This window comes from Zalophus californianus, chromosome 10 (assembly GCF_009762305.2).
Source record: "Zalophus californianus isolate mZalCal1 chromosome 10, mZalCal1.pri.v2, whole genome shotgun sequence".
Taxonomy (NCBI): domain Eukaryota; kingdom Metazoa; phylum Chordata; class Mammalia; order Carnivora; family Otariidae; genus Zalophus; species Zalophus californianus.
The window spans coordinates 107,903,040-107,920,136 of record NC_045604.1 but is presented as its reverse complement, the minus strand read 5'-3'; the positions used below and the strand labels follow the sequence as shown (position 1 = coordinate 107,920,136).

Genomic DNA, 17,097 nt, shown 5'->3' with positions numbered 1-17,097 from the left:
CTTCCTCAGAGGAGATAAAGGAACTGATTGATCAACTGGGTGAGGGAGGACGGAGTGTGCATGAGCTGCAGAAGTTGAAGAAAAAATTGGAGATTGAGAAGGAAGAACTCCAGGTGGCCTTGGAGGAAGCTGAGTCTTCCCTGGAGGTAACCACATGGCCATCACCTTCGAGGCTGGACCCTTGGCCAGGGACCACGCACCTCCTCGGCCAGAAAGACTGATGTTTATATTCCCGACAGGTTGAAGAGAGCAAGGTGATTCGAATTCAGCTGGAACTGGCTCAGGTGAAAGCTGATATCGACCGGAGAATCCACGAGAAAGAAGAGGAATTTGAAGCTACGAGGTGTGGGGCTAAGGCAATGGGAGGCTGACTTGAGGTAGCATGAAGGAGTAGAGTCCAGAAACCTGGGCCTCCGCCACCCACTAGTCATGTGACCTTAGGCAATTTAGGTGACTACTTTGAAATATAGTACTTAAGTGATCACCAAACCCCATGAGGTAATAACCTGTAATAATTCAAAAATGGACAAAGGACCTAACTAGACATTCCTCCAGAGAAGATATACAAATGGCCAATAAGCACATGGAAAGATGCTCACCATCACTTGTCATTACGGAAACACCAATCAAAACTACAATAAGATACCACCTCATACCCAGTAGGATGGCTACTTTCCAAAACAAAGAAGATGATAAGCATTGGCAAGGATGTGGAGAAACTGGAACCGTTGTGTGCCGCTGGCGGGAATGTACAATGGTGTGAAAACAGTATAGAGGTTCCTCATGAAATTTAAAATAGATTTAATATATGATCCAGCAATTCTACTTCTGGGTATCTACCCAAAAGAATTGAAAGCAGGGTCTTGAAGAGAGATTTATACACCTGTGTTCATAGAATTATTCAGAAGGGCTACAGCATGAAAGCAACCCAAATGTCCACTGACGAATGGATAAACAAAATGTGGTCTGTACATACAATGGAACTTTTTTAAAGATTTATTTGAGAGAGAGCGTGTGGGCACGCACGAACGAGGAGAGGGGCAGAAGGAGAGGGAGAGAAGCAAGACTCCTTGCTGAGTGTGGAGCCCAGTGCAGGGCTCAATCTCACGACCCCAAGCTCATGACCTGACCCTAAATCAAGAGCTGGACGCCCAACTGGCTGAGCCACCCAGGCACCCCCCATACAATGGAATTTTATTCAGCCTTACAAAGGAAGGAAATTCTGACACCTGCTATGACATAGATGAACCCTGAGGACATTATACTAAGTGAAAGAAGTCAGTCACAAAAAGATACTGTATGATTCCACTTACAGGAAGTACTTAGAGCAGTCACAGTCATAGAAACACAAAGCGGAATGATATTTGCCGGGGGCTGGGGGAAAGAAGGATGGGGGCAGTTAGTGTTTATTGGGGACATGACTTCAGGTTTATAAGATGAAACGAGTTCTGGGGATGGGTGGTGGCAAGGGCAGCACAGCATATTATATATTTAATACCACTGGACTGTGCACCTAAAAATGGTTAACATAGGAAATTTCACGTAACAAGCATTTTCCCACCATAAAAAAATTAGGAAAACCCCCCGTGAGAGAGGTGCAATTGTCCCATCTAACAGATGGGAATGATGATAGCTTCCTCATCCCGGCTCTGGGGCGTGGGGAAGATTAAATGAGATGGTAGATATCAAAGTACACTGTAACCTGCAAAACCACACAGCTATGTCACTAATTAACATTCATGAACCCTTAGAGAACATCACGGAAAAGAATTGATTTGTTGGGGTGCCAAGGAGTGCTGGATTTGGAGATTTCTTTTTAATCCAGTATCCTCTGTTGCTGTTTGAGGTTCTAAGAAACTTCTGGACCCAGCACTAGGTTTTGGTTTACAGAAATATGATTTGTTATGATTCTGGGAAGATCAACACAGTTGCAACTGTCCATATTGGCACCCTTCCTAAACGGCCTATCTGAAATCTCCCCGCACTGTGGCTTCCTGAGTTTACAACATCCCCCACAATCACTCCTACAGGCTTGTAGGAGAGCCACTGGGGAGAGAAGCCCCATGACTCTGCAGCCATCAGGCTAAACCTGACTCCCACCCTAAATATCTAGCTATGCCACTATGTGGTCCGTGCATGTGTGTGTGTGTGTGTGTGTGTGAGAGAGAGAGAGTTTGCAACAGATTTGAGATATAATTTACATATAGTTTGCCCATGGCAAGGGAAAAATTGAATGGTTTTAAATTGTGCAATCATCACTACAATTTTAGAACATTTCATCACCCCCCCCCAAGATAAACCCCATATCCCTTAGCAGTCATGCCCCCATATCTCCCCACCACCTCCACTCCCAGCCCAAGGCAACAACTAATCTAGCCAACGACTTTCTCTGGACTTGCCTAGTCTGGATATTCCATATAAGTGGAATCATACAATGTGTGGTTCTTTGTGACTGGCTTCTTTCAGCAGAATGTTTTCAAGCTTCATCCACGTTGGAGCATGTGTCAGGAAGTATTTCATTCCTTTTTATTCCTGAATAATATTCCATTGTTTCGGGAGGTCACATTTTGTTCATTCATCAGCTGATGGACATTCGTGTTGTTTTCACCTTTTGGCTACTGTGGATAATGCCACTATGACCATTCATATGCAAGTTTTTGTGTGGATCTAGGTTTACATTTCTCGTGGATATATACCTAGTTCTGGTCGTACATTAACTCTATGTTTAACTTTTTGCAGAACTGTCAGATCCTTTTCTGAAGCAGTTGCACCATTTTACATTCCCTGTATTAAGGACTGCAGTATCGCCAGATCGTCTCCAACATTTATCATTACCTTTTTTATCATAGCCATCCTAGTGGATGTGAGGTAGTATCTCACCATGGTTTAGAACTGCATTTCCATTATAGCTAATGATGCTGAGCGTCTTTTATGTGCTTATTGGCCACTTACATATCTTGTTTGGAGAAATGTCTATTCTAGTCCTTGGCCCATTTTAAAAACCAGGCTGTCTTTTTATTGTTGAGTTGTAGGAGTTCTTTATATATTCTGAATGCTAGACCCTTGCTTTATCAGATATTTAATTTGCAAATATGTTTTCCCATTCTGTGGGTTGCCTTTTAACTTCCTTAATTTTTTTAAAGATTTATTTATTCCAGAGAGAGAGAGAGAGTGAGTGCACGAGCTGGGGGTGGGGCAGAGGGAGAGGGAGAGAATCTCAAGCAGCCTCTCTCCTGAGCAGGGAGCCCCATGCAGGGCTCCATCCCAGGACCCTGAGATCATGACCTGAGTCAAAATCAAGACTTGGACGCTTAACTGACTGAGCCACCCAGGCAGCCCCCTTCTCACTTTCTTAATGATATCCTCTGAAGCACAAATGTTTTTAATTTTAATAAAGTCCAATGTATCTGGGTTTTGTTTCCCTTTGGTAGCTTGTATTTTAGGTGTCCTATCTAAAAACCCATTGCCTGATCTAGTCACAAAAATTTCTGCCTATGTTTCCCAGATGAGTTAAGAGTTTTATAGTTTTAGCTCTTACATTTAGGTCTTTGACCCATTTTGAGTTAATTTTTGTAGAAAGTGTGAAGAAGGGGTCCAATTTCATTCTTTTGCATGTGGATATCCAGCATCACTTTCTGAAAAGACTGTTCTCTCTCTACTGAATGGTCTTAGCAACCTTGTTGAAAATGAATTGACTAAGGTTTATTTCTGGATTCATTGATCTATAAGTCTGTCCTTATGCCAGGACCACAATGTCTTTTTTTTTTTTTTAAGATTTTTATTTGAGAGAGAGAGAGAGAGAGCACAAGCGTAAGGGGCAGAGGGAGAGGGAGAGAGAATCTCAAGCAGACTCCATGCCTAGCTTGGAGTCCAACACAGGGCTCAATCTCACAACCCTGAGACCATGACCTGAGATGAAACCAAGAGTCCTGATGTCTAACGGTGCCACCCAGGCACCCCCACAATGTTGTGATCACGGTAGCTTCACAGTAAGCTTCGAAATTGGGAAGTGTGGATCCTCCACTTTGTTCTTCTTTTTCAAGATTGTTTTGGTTATTCTGGGTCCCTTGCATTTCTATATAAATTTTAGGATCAGCCTGTCAACTTCTGCAAAGAAGTGAGCTGGGATTTTGACAAGGATTGCAGTGAATCCCACCTTAACAATAGTAGGTCTTTTTATCCATGAAGATGTATGTCTTTCCATTTATTTAGATCTTCTTTAATTTTTTTCAACCTGTTTTATAGTTTTTCTTGAATTTATTTTTTAAATCAAAGTGAATCAAAATTTTGTTCCCTTCTGAGAATGTTAGGATACCTTCTCCCATGTCTAGAAATCAAATACATCTCCAAGTGCTGCAAATCCAGTAATGTGCAAGCACATAGAAGGTGTTCCAGGTGGAGCAGGAGTGAACACAGCATGGGGCAGGTGACAGGATCTTTACGTGCTACCCATTTATCTCCCTCAATGAAACAATTATTTTTTGGACATCTAAATTACCTCCTCTGGTTCCCTTCTGTGAAAGGAGGTTAGCACCACCCCCAGCTTATATGAGGGCTTTATGAAAATGTTCATTACGTTGACTACAATAAAATTAAATATAGTAAATACAATCAAACGATGACTGCTGTTTTAAAGAGAGACATAAATCTGACCTGTATTGCCAAGGCTCACATTTTGTAATTTAAAAAACAGGCTAGCATTTGGGTTTCAATCCTGACTCCATGGTGGGCTAAACCTCTGCCATGTTTTTTGTCATCGTGGAGCCTCAGTTTCCTTACAAGGCTGTTTTGCATGTTAAATGAATTGAGATCCCAAAAGATAGGTGGTAAACATTGACCTTCATTTCTTTTCCCAAAGCACAATACTCCCCCACTTACATGTTTAAGGGGAGATACGGTCTGATTTCAAATATGATATGATGGCCATATCCATGTTGAAGCTCTCAGACCTCTCATCTAGGGAAGATTAGCACAGCCTGACCAGCAGGCCCAGCATGCCAAGCAAGGCCTTCTCTGTTTGGACTTGCAGGAAGAACCACCAGCGGGCAATTGAGTCATTGCAGGCCAGCCTGGAGGCGGAGGCCAAGGGCCGGGCAGAGGCGCTTCGGCTCAAGAAGAAGATGGAGACGGACCTGAATGAGATGGAAATCCAGCTGGACCACGCCAACAAGAACAACAGTGAACTTGTAAAGACACTGAAAAGGCTGCAACAGCAAATCAAGGTAGCAATCTGGGAGAAGGAAAAATAAGCACAAAGGAAGCCTTCCCCAAGCCTGCAGGCTTCCAGGAAGCTAACCGTATGCATGTCTGCAGCTAGGATAAAGGCATGAAAGTGACAACGTGGGGAGTCTGGCAGTCCAGGGAGCAGGGGACCTGGGGACTACATACATGAGAGGCCCCAACCACCACTGAAAAGAGGGAAGAAAACAGGAAAACAGAGAGTTGCACGTGTCTTGGTTTTTAAAGTCATTTTTGACTTATTAAAAGTGAATTCAGGCACAGAAAAATAAAGAACATAATACACACCCCTATACCCACCACTCACCTTAAGAAATGAACGTGAATAGAGTTGAAGTCTTCCTTCATCCCTGTCAGGCTGGTCTTTCAAGCACCTGTAGCTGGATCCATGCCTTCAACACATGGTTAGTAAGAGACCCGCCCAGTCTAGGCACTGTATTAGGTCTAGGGGATACAAGAATGGACACAACAAACAGACAGCCCTGCAGATAGGCAACAAACAACAAATAAATAAAATTGTAGCACGAAAAAATATGATAAGTGCTCTAGAGAAATAATAGGACCAAGAGAAGGGAGATGTGGATTAGCCGGCAGCGGTGTGATGGTCAAGGTCATGGGGGAAGGCCTCCGTGAGAAGGCCCTGATGGAAACCCCAGGTGCTCTATCATCAGAAAAGCCTTGGCCTCATGCTAACTGCCCACTGGACAAATCCTCTGGACACCTGGGCCCTGGCCAGATAGGCCTCAACCAGACCGTGAACGCCCCAAGGGCAGGTCTACACCTTGCACTCTCTTCCTCTATGGCCGCCATCTCCCCAGCCCCACCCCAGCTCCCTGCTGAGCCCAGTCCCTAAAGGTCAAGGCACCCTCAGGCCTGGCCAGCCCCACGCCATGCCAGGGCCCAAAAGGTTGGCTCAGGCCGGGTCCTCTTGCCCCAGGACCTGCAGGTCCAGATGGATGAGGACGCTCGGCAGCACGAGGAGCTGCGGGAGCAGTACAACCTGCAGGAGCGGCGCCTGAGCCTGCTGCAGACGGAGCTGGAGGAGGTGCGCTCAGGCCTGGAAGGCAGCGAGCGCTCCCGCAAGCTGCTGGAACAGGAGGTGGTGGAGATCACCGAGCGGCACAACGAGGTCAACATCCAGGTAGGATGGTGGCTTCCTGGGAGGGTGCCATGCAGACTCACACTTGGGGCACTGGGACAAGGCCAGGATGGTGCCCAAATCCTGTGGGCTCCCTTCAGAACTTAGAGGCCGACAGTTGTCCCCACTTGGGAAATCCTCAGAACTCACCCACCTGAGACTTTACTTATTACGGCAAGAAGCCCGTAACATCAGATGTACCATCTTAACCATTTCCAGTGCACACACAATGTGTGCACGCACAGTTGTGCAGAGCTTTCAAAGACAGACTCCCAGACTCTCCCTTGGAGACTCTGATCCAGTGGGTCTCTGGTGGGACTCCAGAAATCTAAACTTTTAAATTCAAACTCCTCAGGAGATTCTGATGATTTAGCCAATTTTAAGGATCACCTTATCTTCAGTGTAGCTGAGGACAGAACTTCAGAACTGGAAGGGATCTAGAATATTCCAAAGTCTGACATTCACTTTGCAAATGAAAAACCGTGAGCCAGAGAGTTCCATGGCTTATCCATGGTCAACAGTGGGGACCCCCTTCTACCGCCAGTGGTAACACCAGTACTGCTGATAGTGTAATCCTTTACCAGCACAGCTTAACTCTTAATAAGCATCTCATGTGAATTCACCAAAAGAAAAAATGTGCATGGGACATATAGGAATTATAACCCCATCTTAGAGATAAGATCAAAGCCTAGAGGTAAAGAATTTATCCACGTAGGTGAAGTACTGGGGCTTGAACCTGGGTTTTCCCAGCTCTGAGTTCAGGATTGTTCTAGAGCTGCCACCCACCCCAGGCCTAAATGACAGTATTCTTGGATTCCTTGTGACATAAGTTCTGCTCTAAAACCCAGAGAAAAATGCGGGGAGAGACCCTACCCCAAGCAGGGAGCCCAGGGCAATTTCCTGTTGAGGGGTCTGGCAAATGTGTCTGGGCAAGGGTTGTTTTTCTTTCCTGGACGCGGGAGGGCTATGCAGACTTCCAGGTCACTGCGATGTCTTCATTTTCTCCTCCAGAACCAAAGCCTCCTTGTGGTCAAGCGTAAGCTGGAGTCAGATGTCCAGCGCATCTCCAATGAGCACGAGGAGCTCATCAGTGAATTCCGCTCAGCCGACGAGAGGGCCAAGAAAGCCATGACTGACGTCAGTGTGCACGCTGCCTGGTGCTGGTGGGAAAGGCCTGGGTGCCCCCGGCCAAGCAGCCCGCTGAGGGCCAGGCCACCCTCGGCAGGGAAGGCCGCCCCCACCCCTCACGGGTCACTGTGCATAGGGCCCTGCCAGTAGGATTGTGGTCCTTGCTCTGGGGAGTCTGGAGGCTTTTCTGAAAAGCCAAAGAGATAAAAATAAGGAATAATTACAAGCTACACATGACCATGTGAGAGATCAGTGCTTGAGGCCTGGGGCCTGGGTCAAAGGAGCCATTGAAAGTGGGCTATTCTGGGCAGGCCTTTTGGCAAGGAGGAGTGTTAAACCAGCCTTGAGGGGGGCGTTAGTGAAAGGAAGATGGGTGCCATGTCCGGGGGCTCAGGGGCAGATTCAGCAGGACGTGCTGCCAGTGGTTTTGTGCCAGTGTTCCTCTGGGGGCACGCAACCTTGAGTGGCATAAACCATGTACCCCACTTTAAAGATGAGGGAATACAGATTTTATTGCCAGGTTCCTTGCCCTTGATTGAAATGCCAGGAGCTCAGGAATATTGCCGGTCTTATTTGGTGCTATGTCCAGAGAGCCCAGACCCATACCCAGTATGCAGATCTTCTGTGAATATTTGTGGAATGAATGCAAAGAATGAGAGGGCAAAATGACTTGCTGAAGGCCACACAGGGGCTGGATGCAGACCTTCATCTTCCCCCTCCAGATCTGTGCTCTTCCCACACTCTGCGCTGTGTGCCTCATGGAGGAGACAGCAAAGAGGGGCTGGAGAGCCGCAGGCTGGAGGAGTCAATGGACTGAGAGGCCTGGTTGTGAGTGCATGTGCCTGCCCCCTCCCCTCTCACTCAGAGGGACCCAGGAGTGTGGGGCACACCCTCTCCCAAAACCCCGCAGCACTCATCCACCACTTGGTCTCCCAGAGACCAGAGGACAAGGTCCCCCATCTCTCACAAGCACTGTGAGGCTGCACAGGAACCCAGCTCCAGCCTCTCACTCTTCTCCCTTCCCATAGGCTGCCCGCATGGCCGAAGAACTCCGGCAAGAGCAAGACCACTGCATGCACCTGGAGAAAATCAAGAAGAACTACGAGATCACCATCAAAGACCTGCAGGCCAAGATGGAGGAGGCGGAGCAGTTGGCTCTGAAAGGAGGGAAGCGCATGATCATGAAACTGGAAGCCAGGGTGAGGGCGCCCCTGAGCTAAGCCAGGAGAGAGAAAGGGGAGACGTGGCTGGGCAGGGGCCTTTTCCCAAAACCACCATGCCCAGCGCTTGATGAGGAATTGGGTTACTCAGATGCTAGGAAGGAAAAGGAAGTTGAGACAAGAGCTGCAATTTATTTAGACAAAGGTCTCCTCTCCTTCTGCCACCTCTCCCCCAGAATGTGATTCACCCCCAAGAAGAGACGGAGGTCTGTTTCCAACATTGTTCCTCCCTTGTGACTTACTTAAAACAAGCCTTAGTCTTCACCTGTGGGGTGTCAGAGCTAGAGGGGCCAGGAGGTTCAGTCACCTTGTCCAGCCTCTGCCTCCCCCGCTTCCCAGAGGAGTAAACTTGAGGCTCAGGGAAAGGGACCCATCTGACAACCACAGCAGGTACATGAAAGGCAGAACCCACCTGACCCTCCTGGCCAGGGCTTGCCTGCTCTCCTCTGGGGAGGAAGTGGACATGGCAGCCATGACACCCCCACCCAAGGCCACTGAGCTCCCAAGTTCAAAAACCTGCATTCCTTCAGCCATGTCCCTCTCTTCTCCCCTCAGATCAAGGAACTAGAGACAGAGCTGGATGGTGAGCAGAAACAGCACGTGGAGACGGTCAAGACACTGCGGAAGAATGAGCGCCGCCTCAAAGAGCTGGTCTTCCAGACAGAGGAGGACCACAAGACCAACCAGCGCATGCAAGAGCTGGTGGAGAAGCTACAGAACAAGCTGAAGGTCTACAAGCGGCAGATCGAAGAAGCGGTAGGTGCCTGCGGTGTGTCCCTAATATGCCCTCCCTTCCCAGCCCAGGTCTCAAGGCTTGGTTAGAATTAACCACAGGGAAGGAATCGGGTATTGGCCAAAAGACGACCCGAGAGCTTCATGTCCATGGCACTTCATTCTCGCTATCGTGTTGGAAGCAGACTGGACACTATGCACTGAGGATAAGAACGTGTAGAAAATGAAAAGATCCCCTAAGAACATCCGTGCTAACTAAGGCGCCCACTGCAAGGTGCGCTCTAAAACCGGGGAGGTCTTGGCTGCCTTTGTCGTGCTTCGGCCGGCCCTTGAGGCCTCTGCCAGGATAACTTCTCTTTCCTGCTCATGCTATTACACGCAAGACCCTTCCCTTATTTGATCCTCCCAACACAAGGCAGGAAGACTGATATTCTTAGTCTATTTCACAGGTGAGGAAACAGCCCAGAGTAGGTTATTTATGTTATGTTAGTAAACGTTAACATCCAAGTCAAATAGGTAGCAAAGGATGGCTTCGAGTCTCAACCCTATACCACACGTCCACCTACCAGCACCGACGGCCCCTCCACCCTCACCCCGACATAGATATTTGACCCTGCCATTGTTCACTGCCAATTCTGGGGCTACCACCTCGAATCCATCAGCCACCCACACAACTAATGCCTTTCCCGAAAGGCTCGATAAAGACCAGGCTGACAGTTAATATGGTTCTAATCAAAGCAGCACTCTGACTCTCTTGGGGAGACAAGAGTCTCCCCAAGACTAGGGAAAGTGCTAAACCCACATCTTTCATAGTGGGGCACCACTAGCTGACATCTAAAACCACAAATGACAGAAGCAGCAACAGATCACATTTTATTTAGAAATACAGATGTCAAGGACAAAAAAGAATCAGCTGAAAGTACGGAAAGGCTGGACCCTTACGTGTCTGTGTAGAACTGATAATGATGCACATTTAAGCCAAAACAGCCAGGTTTACACCCTGTTTTCCACCATGCCTTTGTCACAGGAGGAGCAAGCCAACCAGACCTTGGCTCGCTACAGAAAGACGGTGCACGAGCTGGACGACGCTGAGGAGCGGGCCGGCATGGCAGAGACCGCCCTGAACAAGCTGCGCACCAGACACCGCGTGGCTGGCAAAGGCATCACCTCTGTGGAGATCATCCAGGTGTCCAAGACAGGCTCCGCCAAGACCCTTTCTGAGGAGTGAGATTCTCCACGTTCCAGCCGATAGCCAGTAGGTATCGACTCCACTCTCCATGCCCATGCTCCAAGTTTCCCTTCCCTGCTCTGCTCCTTCTGACTTGGATGCTTCCTGTCTGCCATGCCCTGAGCTCATGCAGTGGGAATTCCAAAGCTCCCCGGTCCCTTCAGCAGCAACACTCCCTCTCTGCGTTCCCGAAGCCCTCGGGCGTGGTGCTGTCCACCTGTAACACAGGTGCTAGGGGTCATGATGCTCCCCCATCTGGGTGGAAGCTTTCTGAAGGCAGGTTCCAAGTCTGATGCCACTTGACATTAGGCCTGGCAGACAGGTGCTAATGCTTGTTCTCACTGGAGAACCATAGGGACATTTGCAAGCTTACAGCCAGTGTGTATGCATCTTTCACATCCTCACGTCCCCATTCCTGAGGATTTCATCAATACCGGTTGAATTTAGACTTCTTACATGAATAATAATAATAATTACTTGCAGCTACCTTTTCTGAGCACTGTCCCAGAGGGGACAATATAAAATAGTCCCTTCCTATTTTCTTTAATCCAGAATCAACTGAGGAAAAAAATTAGAGCAAACAAATATATAAAAGTCGAAATGCTATTATATATATAGAATTATTATATTATATTATATTATATATTATATTATATAGAATTATTATAATTCTAGATTAAAAATTTAATGGGTATCCAACCTGGTCATCCTTGTATTTCACCCCACAATGTAAGGGACCTGCAGAACTGAACCACCACAGCCCTGCATCATAAGAAGCAACCCCTACTCCGAGGGGAGGGATGACCAGAACTCATCAAACCTACAGGCAGATCCAAAAGGAGAGAGCAGATGGGGTTCATCCCTTCCTTACTGGTTCCTGCTTCCAAACACAGGATAAACCACTCGTCTTCCCATTAGTGGAGCAAGGGAAAGATCAGGAGAGAGGCGAAGAACATTATTCCAGAGCAGTGGTTCCCCCAAAATGCGGTCTTTTTGACCAGTAGCAATATCAGCATCACTTGGGAAATTGTTAGAAATGCAAATTCTTAATAAGCTTCACTCCAGACCTACTGAATCAGACATTATTGGGAGGTGGGTCCAGCATCTGAGGTTTAACCAGCCCTGTGGTGACCAGACGTACGATCAGGTGTGTTAGAACCAACGCTGTAGCAGAAATCTTCCCTTACAGAAACGCAGAGCCAGGGAACAGAGGTTCCTCCTACTTTTACCAGAACTAGACGCATGGTGATGTCTATCACTATCTTCTTTATCCTATGGTAAGGAGATATAGAAATATCTCCATTTGTCCGGTGAGGAAAATGAGCTCAGAGAAGTTCACCGATTTGCTCACCTTGTGCTATGGAAAGGCAAACTGTCTTTTATTTTAATTAATGCAGAGATGAATAAGTCTGCCCTCTGTTTAGGATTAAGCAGGACAACTCAAGATCAAGGACTTGGTTTAGGTTGGGAGGGGATGGGCCTGAAGTCTCAGTGTACCGATGGTCCAACCTCCATGGATTATGGGAATTTTCTTCTGGCCTTGTGTTCAAACATCCTGATGGATCAGCTCCCCAGTGAGGGTAAGGTTCCCCACTCACAGCTCTCTTTCAGTACTGGGTCAGTTTGGGTTTTAGTCCAAAGTGATAACCCCACTGACCTTTGAATTCAAGCTGAGCCTTTTCTTACCATTTGCTTAGGGAGGAAACAAAAGATAGGAGATAATCTTTTTCTTTATTCTCTAATTCTTAAATCATGGTTAGCTCAAGAAGTTAAGGAAACCAGAGGCTTGCCTTTGGATGAATACTACAATTAATGTATAACCATCTCCTCTTGGAGCAAAAACCTGCAAGGGGTCTCTTCTGTTGAACTCTCACCTTGGCGGGGGTTAGTCAGGAGGCTCCCTCTACCACCCAGACTCAGGAGATATTTCAGTCCTTCCACCTACTAAATCTCAGCCTCCAGGATTTAGCCATCTTGTGAAATAGATCCTCTGCCCTGGCTTGGTGACTGTTTATTCCTGGAGTGCTGCTATTGGTCCAATAGCTCTGTCTCCACACCACAAGGCCACCATCCTGCCAACAGCACCCAGAGGTGATAAAGCTCTTTCATCCCATTTCCCCTGGCTGGTCACAAGGCTAGGTACGCCATGAGTAGCCACGAGATGTCTTAAGCATCTGATCCAAGACCCCACAAGAGTTTAGTTTTCCAAAGTGGCCCCACAAATACTGACCAAGCTCTGAATATGGACTAGGCCTGGACTCAGAATCTGGTGAAGAGACAGCAGCATAAACATCACCACAAGGCTGTGAGTGAACGTTCTGTGATGCTATGTTTGCATCTCACCTGGGAGGATCACAGGGGAGAAGTGACTGGTTTAAACTGAGGTGGCTGGGTAGAGCAGACCATGGAGGAAAAAGTCTAAGAAAAGTCTAAGGCAGTGACACTCAGTGAGTGGTCCGTTTGTTACCTGCCCAAGACAACGAAAGTACAGAAACTAAGAGGAAGTTTATAGACATTTTTACAGCAGTTGATACTGTCCTGACATCCAAATGCATGATTAAAGTATTTTCTAAAAGTATTTGTTTGATATTAAGTAAAATAAATGAACAGATTTTTAATGGAAATTAAAAAGAATAAGTAAAATTGATCCCTCACCAGATAGAGAAGAAAGGAATTCCAGATAGAAGACCCAACATATGCCAAAGTGCAGAGGTCAGATGCATACAAGGAAGAGCGTGACTAGGGAAGAAGGGGCTCAGGAAGAGGAGAGAGTGCTGGATGTGGTAGGAGACGAAGCTGGCAGGACAGGCATGCATGAGGCTGTGAAGGGCCCCACTGGGTACAAGTATTCCATAATTTCCCTAAGGAAATCTTGCTAGGTTTTTAAATCCACGTGTGGGATGTGATGAGCAGTAGCTTTTCTTTCTTGGGAAGACGTATCACAATGGCAAAACAAGCCTGTGGGCCCCTCATGAGACACCACAGGCAGGCTTGTGGTGAGCACTGTATCCCCAGGGGACCGCACTCCAGCTCTCGCAATGGCCTGTATGGAGTCCAGGCCCAGTTAGGCACCCCGGGCCCAAAGGTGTCTCTAACCTTCACAACCTCACATAGAATGAACCAGCTATGACCCAATAATGGTGTCCATTATGAGGAAGGAAGCCTGTGCAGCTGCAGCTCAGGCATCTTGGGGACACTGTCTCTCTAGCAAGAAGGAGGCAAAGATGTCAGAACCCCCAGCTCTGGTCCACAAGGATTTTCTCACCCTCTCTCTTTTCTTCTTCCAGGGTGACACAGATCTCAACAGCAGACCATTGAGAGGAAAAACATGAAAATAGAAAACTGGATATCCTGAGAATATTTACTATGCAAAAGAAAGTGCAAGCCAGAAAGAGACAAGTGCTACAGAATAAAGATAGCTGTGGGGGGAAAGGGTTTGAGGATGTAAATACCCAGCCATTAGAGGAACTAAAATTAGTGTGGCTTCTCCGAGACTGCATCGAGCTGTGTAAGCACTTGGATAACAGTAACAGTGGGTCTGTTTCAGTTGAGATCCTACATGTTCATGTCAAAGACGGAATATGTAGTGTCTGTGTGCCCGGGCTGTTTTCTAGAAGTAATTCCTCATGTGGACAATTTTAATGCCCTGTCCCAATGCAGCTTAAATAAAAGAAACACGAAAAATAGACTGGAGATTGTAAGTGAAGAAATTTTATTTTTCTACGGCTTCCAAATCCAAAGGCAATTTTCACAATATGTTAGAATTCTGTTTTATCCCTATATCCTCATTCACAGGCTTATTTCCATTGGAAACCATGAGAACTATGCCATCTTGGTGAGGTTCACTGCAAATTTTGAAAGGGTAGACCAGAGATATGAAGACTAACCAGTTTTCGTAAAGCTGAGAAATCTACAGAATCCCTGAATGGATGTTATAGGATCCATCCAGGCTAAAGACCCACAAGGCCCCCACATGCTCCACCTCGGCATCTCCCAGGATGTTCAGACATGGGCAAGTTCTCCTTAAATCAAGATTTAAGTTCTTCCTTAAATCAAGTTGAGACCTGCCCCCTGATGGCATCTACTTTTTAACCCTCATTTTGATACCCTGCAGAACGACCTCAGTGGCAGACGGTTCTCATGTCCCTCCAAGATTTCTCTTCTCCAAGGCTGAATATCCCTGGGTCCTTCAACCTTCCCAAGTGTGAAAGGGTTTCCATTGTCACCTTTAACATCCTGGACCCTGTTCCTCCCCTCACTGTTCTAGTCTTTAGAGTGCAGGTTTGGAGGAGACAGCACCATGAGGGCTCCCTGCCAGGGCACAGCCCTCAGACAGCACCTCTCCCCCACCCCACTCCCTGGAAATGGTGTCTTCCCTTTGACTTTAAGCACTCTGACCTCTTTCGAATGCCCTGGCAGACAGAAATCATTGTTCAGCTGGTAAAGGAAGGGATATTAACATTCCGGTGGTGACTCCCTCTTTCTCTCTTCACACTGGCCCATTTCACCCCTGTGATGGTTTTACACCAGGCACTCTCTAGACAGTTCCAGAGGGAACCACTTGGTTCCTTCCGTACAGATGGATCAAATGTGAAGACACTGCCCTCTGGCGGTGGGGTCTCCAACTGATTGGTGTGAATTTCCTGGGAGACACCAAATCACACAACTGTAGAATTACACATATTGCAATTTTAGGGCTCAAAGGGATATTCAGAGGGTGTCTAGTCCATCTCTCAATCAACTGGAGATTCCCCTTAATAACATCCCTGAAAAAATGGTAATCCAACTTGGACCTGAATCCTTCCAGTTGAGAAAAACCCATTGCAGTTTTGACTGATAATCAGGGTTCAAAATAACACTGAGCCAGAATATGTCTCCCTGCATTTTGCCCTCATTTTGATCTACTCTTCACCTCTGTAATTACATAAAGTAAGTCTAATTCTTATACTTTGAAGTCAGACAAATATGGGTTCCACTTTCTCAGCAGTGAGACCGTGGGCAACTTAACCCATCTCACCACCTGTTTTCTCAACTGTTAAATGAGGAATAATAACAGTATCTGCTTCTTAGGAATGTGAAGTTTAAACAAGATAACCTGGCACAGAGCCTATTATTCACAACACTTAGACACTTGCCAAGTTTCTTCTAGCACTCTGTGGGACTTAACACTGGATCTCCCAAAGGAGGCTTGGCCTGGCCTGGCAGCCTGGCAGCCGACAGCAACAAGCCTCTTATTGGAGAAATGCAAGGGGAATTCCATCAAGTTTTAAGACCTCACCATCATTTCCTGGTGGACAGTCTACCTGTGGTCTCCCCACGTGCGAAGAATTTCAGAGCAGCCCCTCACTTTGCTGGAGGGGTTGGGGGGAGCAGATGTAGATGGGCTTAGTGACTTGCCCAAGACCAGTTAACAGCAGAGCTAAAAAGTCCTCATTGGGTGGAACGAGGAAAGGTTTCTGATCCGGTCTTTATAAGAAAACGGATTTCATTTGGCCACATTTGCTGTTTTTGCCTAAGGACGTGTAATTTCAGCATGGCTTGAAGGTCTAAAAGGATATACTCTATGGCCTTGCAGAATAATAGCATTAATTAGTATCCATGAAGACCAAAATCAGGGCACTGGCACCAGGTTCTGCAGAATAAATGGAGCAAAGACTATTTAAATGGTTTTGCTAAACGTTTTGGGCTAGCTTTCAAGGCTGCTAAATTTTATATCACTGATTATATTAACTGTCTTTTCTTTTTTTTCTGTATTCTTGATACTCTGCCATCTGGGGCCTCCCTGACTGAAGAGACACTGCCTCTCCCAGGGCTAGCCAATTCTTACAGATAGCAAATGGCTTTCATACAGATTAACCAGTCCAGAGCCCATACTCCAAATCACCTCCTCTATTTTGTTCTTATATTCTAGGAGGCATTATTCCTCTGCCCTAATCATCCCAGGGCCACATACGAGACAACTAAGGACAGCTCCTATGCTCCAGAATCTACTGAAATTATTCAAACTAGCCAATCCTGAGCCTGCTCACCTTGCCTCACCCATTCCCTCCCACAGAGACCACAATAAAGACGTGTGCATGCTTTCCCTTGTTCCTTCTGCCTCCCGGTCTACACCGGCACTTCCCACATGGCCCTGAGTGGCATGACATGCTATGCCTCCTGTTCCTAGGGATGGTCTGTGAGTGTAAAAACTTCCCTCATGACAATCATTTCCATCTGTATGTCTTACTACATCTGATTAAAACAGATCCCGGGTATATCAGAAAATACCAATTACCTTCCTCCTCCTTTCACATGTGAACCAATCCTGGAGCCCTGTAGGGAAGCCAGCAAGTCTGGATCATCCCAAGGAGCATACCTTTGGGGCTTCCAGAAATCACAAAATCATCACAAAGACCCCTTGTACTTCCACC

The 17,097-nt window shown here is 46.8% G+C and overlaps 1 protein-coding gene across 1 annotated transcript in view; it reads left to right on the top strand.

Annotated features, from left to right (window-relative positions):
* LOC113932715 (myosin-16) overlaps positions 1 to 14,361 on the top strand; it is a 59,750-nt gene extending 45,389 nt beyond the window's left edge. The window contains exons 35-43 of the mRNA XM_027612024.2: positions 10 to 146; positions 240 to 343; positions 5,030 to 5,222; positions 6,176 to 6,379; positions 7,388 to 7,513; positions 8,533 to 8,703; positions 9,280 to 9,480; positions 10,484 to 10,715; positions 13,972 to 14,361. Of these exons, the coding sequence (XP_027467825.1) occupies positions 10 to 146; positions 240 to 343; positions 5,030 to 5,222; positions 6,176 to 6,379; positions 7,388 to 7,513; positions 8,533 to 8,703; positions 9,280 to 9,480; positions 10,484 to 10,684 (1,337 nt within the window). The 3' untranslated portion in view covers positions 10,685 to 10,715; positions 13,972 to 14,361. The remainder of the gene's footprint in view (positions 1 to 9; positions 147 to 239; positions 344 to 5,029; positions 5,223 to 6,175; positions 6,380 to 7,387; positions 7,514 to 8,532; positions 8,704 to 9,279; positions 9,481 to 10,483; positions 10,716 to 13,971) is intronic.
* The last annotated feature ends 2,736 nt before the right edge of the window (positions 14,362 to 17,097 follow it).